At 40.5% G+C, this 6,321-nt stretch overlaps 1 protein-coding gene across 1 annotated transcript in view; it reads right to left on the reverse strand.

The window, feature by feature from the left end:
* The window catches only part of msraa (methionine sulfoxide reductase Aa), a gene marked incomplete at its 3' end in the record, with an annotated part of 88,794 nt that extends 83,182 nt beyond the window's left edge, over positions 1-5,612 (reverse strand). The window contains exon 1 of the mRNA XM_080745055.1: positions 5,518-5,612. Within this exon, the coding sequence (XP_080601181.1) occupies positions 5,518-5,599 (82 nt within the window). The 5' untranslated portion in view covers positions 5,600-5,612. The remainder of the gene's footprint in view (positions 1-5,517) is intronic.
* Between the last annotated feature and the right edge of the window lie 709 nt (positions 5,613-6,321).

Raw genomic sequence — 6,321 nt, forward strand, 5'->3', positions numbered from 1 at the left:
GTGTGTGTGTGTGTGTGTGTATGTTGCATCATGAAAGCTGTCTTGCAACACACACATCCAGACACTCTGCCTGGTAACTTGGAGACACATTAACCACTCTTCAATAGTATGACTTCATTGATGATAAAAAAAAGCATCTATATTAACTCATTCCCCGCCTCCCCCGATAGTCCCGAGAAAATCCCAATGTCGTTCCCCGCCAGGCCCGATAGTCCCGAGAATTTGCTTTTATATAATGTAATGTTTAATTACACTCTCCCCCAGCTCGTGACAAATTTTTATCCTTTTATCTTACAGAGAACCTAAAATATCACACATCAAAGTAAGTGTGTTTGAAAAAAAGACTGTAATAATGTATAAATTGCAATACAAATGCATATAAATCTCCCCATAACCCACAGTGAACTGGCACAGTGACGCATTTTGCGCACACAAGGCTGGCGGAAAAAAAAGAGAAGAAAAAAAAAGTGTGAGAACAGCTGTGTGTGTGTGTGTGTGTGTGTGTGTGTGTGTGTGTGTGTGTGTGTGTGTGTGTGTGTGTGTGTGTGTGTGTGTGTGTGTGTGTGTGTGTGTGAACATCTCTTAGCTGGCTGGTGGTCCACGGACCACTGTCTGTTTCAGTGGTCCCCCTGTCCTGATCAGCACAGTGCTATCAGAGTCTCTGATTCAGAGATCTGTCTCTCTCTCTCTCTCTCTCTCTCTCTCTCTAGATACAAAATAATTATCGCCAATTCGCCATATAAATGCTTCTAAAACATACCTGAGAATGATGATGGTTGATTAGAATCCACAGGTTATAATCCATATATCCAGGCTATAATATATTGTTTTGTAATGGTCCACAAGCAGCCAAGCAGGCCATTGGCGCCAGGCGGTCCTTTGCAAAGGGGGGTCCCTGGTCGGCTTTCTAACAGGGGGTCCGCGGGCCCAACGCTTCGCTCCGCAGAGCAGTGGGAACACGATAATCAACTCTTACAAAATCAATCAATAAAACTGCCCGATTACATAAAGTTCACGACGCGATCCAGTTGAGTCAGAGACAAGTGAAGTGGTCCCTGGAAGGGGGTCCGTCCTTTCATTACCCTGCCTGGTCTCCAGCCAACACTTCTCACGGACCACCACCAAAACTCCCACGCTCCCCCACCACGCTCCTCCCAAAAAGCAAGAGATCAACTAGTGTCGTTACTAACGAGCAAAGACGCAGAGGAGCTGTTTAGCAGGGCAGTGCAGAGGATTTTTTTAGGGGCAGGGGGAGACATTTTTCCAACATGTCCTAGAATGTGAAAATAGCAGATCTACAAGCTCGACTTTGATTGATTGATTGAAGACTTTATTAGAAGTTTGCATAGGAAAAGGTACAGTTTCATGACGGTACAGTTCACTGGTACAAGGTCTACTAAAAGGAGATCCATGAAAAGACTAAGCTTATTTCCACTGGAAACCATTGAAGTATCTCATATAAAATTGAATGACAAGCTCTCAATGTGTCACAGTCTCAGAGCGATGTGTTGAGCTTGTAGAGCTTGTAGATCTGCTATTTTCACATTCTAGGACATGTTAGAAAAAAGACTCATGCCCCCTTTTATGTCTATTTGTGTGTGTGCACCTGTACAGAGCAAAAGACAACCAGCAGACACACAGAGACAGAGAGAAAGCGCCCCCAAGTGGGGGCTCACAGAAATACTCACAGAAATACTGCAATATAGTATGTGAGTTTTTTGGTCAGATATAGCCAATAAAAATATTTTTCTCTGCATTTTTCTAAACAGAAAATTCTAAAAATAAATCCTATTACATAATTACATTAGTACACTTATCTGATAATGCCTGAAGCCATAAAGACACATCTCAAGTGAGTTATCCACTTGAAAACAGATCATTCACAAAAAGGTCAATAACTCCAATTATTTTGAATTTCCACCTGGATTTTGAAAAAACAAGGGGTTTGAAATGGCCAAAACTCTAGATTGCTACATCGTACATACAAAAAAATATTTTTTGGAGAGACTAGAGGATGTCCTCTTTTAATCCATGCACTGTATGACATTTTCGTGCAAACAGGGAATTTAGGAAAAATGTCTAAATATGAAGAAAATGCTTAAACAAAATGGCAGGGGAGCCTACAGTGAATGTTAAAATGGCGGTCAATGTGTTAATAAAACAATGCATTGTAATCAATATTTTTTTAAATGTGTTTCTTATTTTTTCAAAAATGTACAAAACACTTCTGTCCAACGAGGTATAAAATAGGGCTCAAGTGGTTAATCAGGATAATCAATTAAGTCGATTGATTCGTAAAAAGAAATCACTTAAAAAACATGCTTCTACATTATTTGACCATCTACGCCCAAATGTTCCAAATGGTCAGAATTGTGTAATGGCAGCCTTTGTGACTGACTGGGTATCTTAGTGATCGTGGGTGAAGGTTATGAGCAGTCATAAAATCAAAACGATGACAGGACTGTACTGTAGAGGTAAAACACTAACTTATCACCACATTCAACTACAGGTTGGCCTTCAGCGTAGTCCCCACCAGGCTAGTTAACCCACCAGGCTAGTTAACCCAGAAAATCCAATAATCCACAATGGAAATAAAGTTCACTTTCAATAAGAGGTGAATCCAATAAGATCCAACAGCAAGAACTTGAGAAAATATCCACTTGGCTCTAATCTCTAGTCACTGATTCACCCTGGGCTTCCACTGACTGAATAGTCCATGGGCCATACGAGTTGTCGGTATCAAAAAGGTGGCAAAGGTTACCATATATTTTATAAAAGCTCTATATCTGTAGATTATATTTTGGTATGATAACCCTTTCTTAGACACAGCTAAATTGGTGTTATCAGCACCTAGAGTTGGTGTCCCATTAACTTTACATTACATGAAAAAAAAGCTAAAAATGTATCTGCTTTAAGTAGCATAAGAGGGGTCAAACCAGAGCGATATATAAGAGAGTGGCGTCACGCTTTGAACTCGCCGCAGACCGGAAGTGGCTTCGCATGGAGCCGTTCTCATTCCTAGCGAGCCTCTGCCCCGTCCGCCCCCATTCTAGCCGAGGCATTTAAAATCGCTGGAAGTAGACCAAATCACGTCTTTTTCACCATTGTAACGCATTCACGGGCCTCGCTAAGGTAGAAAACATTATTAAAAGAGTGAAAAAGACGTAATTTAGTCTACTTACCAGCGAGTGACAAAATGAATGGGGGCGGACGGAGCAGAGGCTCGCTAAGAATGAGAACAGGCTCCAGTAAGCTAGGCTAAGTTAGCTTCCCACCATAGAGTAAATAGGCTTTCCACGCTTACTATGGGAGTCGACGTAAGTGACGTAACTCTCTCTTCTACAACTCTGGGTCAAACTAGGGGGTTTTCATAATGCTGAATCCATTGCAAGCATCTGTTTTGCACGAAAAACATTCCTGGGGCTAAAACAGCCCCCACAAAAGTGTGAAAAGTGATGACTCATCACTTTTCATCACTAAACCATAGTCTTGTGGGACAGTTTTTAGCCCAAGGAATGTTTTTTGTGCAAAACAGATGCTTGCTATGGATTCAGCATCATAAAAACAGATTAAAGCATCTGCATGAAAGCAGATTTAATTTTAGCTTTTTTTTCCCTGTAATGTAAAGTTAATGGGACAACAAATCTAGCGGCTGATAACACCAATTTAGCTGTGTCTAAGAAAGGGTTATCATACCAAAATACAATCTACAGATATAGAGCTTTTATAAAATGCATGGTAACCTTTGCCACCTTTTTGATACCGACAACTCATATGGCCCATGGACTAGAAGCCCTAATTGCTCCTAATGAGCAGGTTGGTGCCTTATAGTTTCCTAAGCACCCAAGAAAACCTCAAATACGGAAAGAAAGGGTAGAGAAGCAATTCCCTCTTCTTTACAACACTGTTTTAGTTTTTGTGTGAGCCTTACATTACATCTGCTACTCATTTTCATTTTACACAACTGGTGTTATCAGACTTTCAGGTGCAGAGGTCACCGAGGAAGACACAGAAAACAGAACTGGATGGAAATTGATTATGTGCTGTGGCAAGACTGGCGACCCCGATGGGAAATAGGCAGCCGAAAGAAGAAGAAGAAGAAGCTGTAATCAGACTTTTACCAGTGTGTTTTAGGCTCAAGTTATGAAATAACAATAGCACATTATTATAATTGTCAAGTTATCTTTCATGGGGTGGGGAGGGTTCCAAACATTATGTTCTAAAATCAATATTTACACTGAAATGCAATGTATAAGTCAATGCAGCTTCACATTATTACATTTCTATGCCTATCTATCTACTCTAGTGGATGATGCTCCATGCATTTTCAACCTAGGCATGTTAGACGCATGCGCATAAAGATGAATCTACAGCCCATGGCCTGGGCGGACGGTAGCGCTGTGATTGGACAGTTGGTTGTCAGAGAAACCTCGCTTTTCACTGCCACAACACAGGTAAAAAAGTGAAGAGTCATTTCTCTGGCAAGGGTTACTTATAACGATAACTTAAAAAGTTAAAGAAAGAAAATACAAGTGAAATCATGAATTGAACTATAAGCAGGTTTAGGTTAATAAGAAAGAACAATATCTTAGGTCTAGGCTAATTAACCAATGAGCCTATCACAGCCGTTTATATATGACAGCGCCCCTTCGGACAATGGGATCAAGTGTTGCAGGAGGAATTCTAGTATCACAGGGTTTTACACATAACTGTGTGTTTATCAGGGTCATTTACACCACTTTACTAAACCACTTCAAACACTTCGTTTCTCCTGATAACTTCTCAGTCAGTACAAAATCATACACAGAATACACAGCGTTGCAGTGCAAACCGTTTCGTTGCACAACGCGCTGTACCGGTATTTACTACATAATAGAGATGGGATTTATGGTTCTTTGAAGTGAGCCGGATCTCTGGGATCCGTTCCTTTCAAAGAGCCGTTCAAAAGATTCATTTTAGTTGTCACTTTGTAGATTATGATCATAATTACAAATCTATATTTATTTCCGCCTTTTGAAAATAGACAATCTACAAGCTCATAATATGTCGCAAGACTCGCAACGCATTGTGAGCTTGTAGATCTGCTATTTTCATATTATTTTTTCTACATTTTAGTCATTGGAAAACCTGAAATGGGACATTACGTAAAATTAAATTTCTACTATTGCTACTTTAAGTACATTTTTTGATACCAATACCTTTGTAGGCCTACTTTTACTCGAGTACATTTAATTCTAAACTTCTACTTGTGGCAGAGTATCTCTACATTGCAGTATTGATACTTTTAATTGTAATAAGTAAAGAATGTTTGTACTTTTTCCACAACTGTTCATTCATTTACAAAAGGAACGGCTCCCTCCCTACTGCGAACCGGATCCCAGATCGTTCATTTCAAAGAGCCGTTCAAAAGACTCGAGTCGTTCGCAAACGTCCCATCTCCACTACATAACAACAACAAACCAGCAACTAAGCTAACCTGCTAAAGCTAGCAGCGACAGAGAGAGAGTTTCGACTTACCAGGAACTTTCATGGTCGCTTCTCTCCCCTTCAGCGCGGCTTCAGGAGCAGGCATCATGGTTTTAGAGGACATGTCGCCCATTCCGCTGTTGACAAAGTGTTTTTTTTTGGATTCATTCTTAAAATCATTATGAATCTCCTCTCCGAGGTTTGAAACTGTTTACGAGAGAAAAATACTTGAATGTGAGTTTTTGCAATTCCCATTATAAGTCAATGGGGAAAATTAATTCACTAATAAATTAATATCAATTAAACTATAGAACCTTTCTCTTAGCAAGTTACTAGCAGACGATTCCCGAGTAAGCCGGTCGATTTGACATATGGCGCGAGTGTGTGGTGCAAAAACTGTGGGAGGAGTAGCGTGCCAAACTTTGAGGCTACATACAGACAGACAGACAGACAGACAGACACGGACGGACACACGGCCACGTATAGGGAGCTTGTGTTCCACACAGCTCCAAAAATGTCCCATGGGAATCAATAAGTATAGACAGGGGCGTCACACCAAATTCTGGGCCCTGGGTACAAGGATTTACTGCGGGGCCCCCATGAATGTTAACTATTGAAAAATAGCAGATATACATGCGAGCTTGTATATCTGCTATTTTTGAAAAATTGTGAAAATGTGTGCAAGAAACCCATGTTTCCATGTCAGTGATGCTCAAACCTTTTCATGTGAAGGACCCCCAAAATTATATGAATTTGGCCACGAACCCCCATCTCAAAATATTTAGTTCCAGGGACCCCTCCGGTAATTTGAGTTACAAATGTTCGCTTAAAAAATACATATTCAAAGATTTGCAC

This window comes from Nannobrachium achirus (genome assembly GCF_963921795.1).
Source record: "Nannobrachium achirus genome assembly, chromosome: 16".
NCBI classification, from domain to species: domain Eukaryota; kingdom Metazoa; phylum Chordata; class Actinopteri; order Myctophiformes; family Myctophidae; genus Nannobrachium; species Nannobrachium achirus.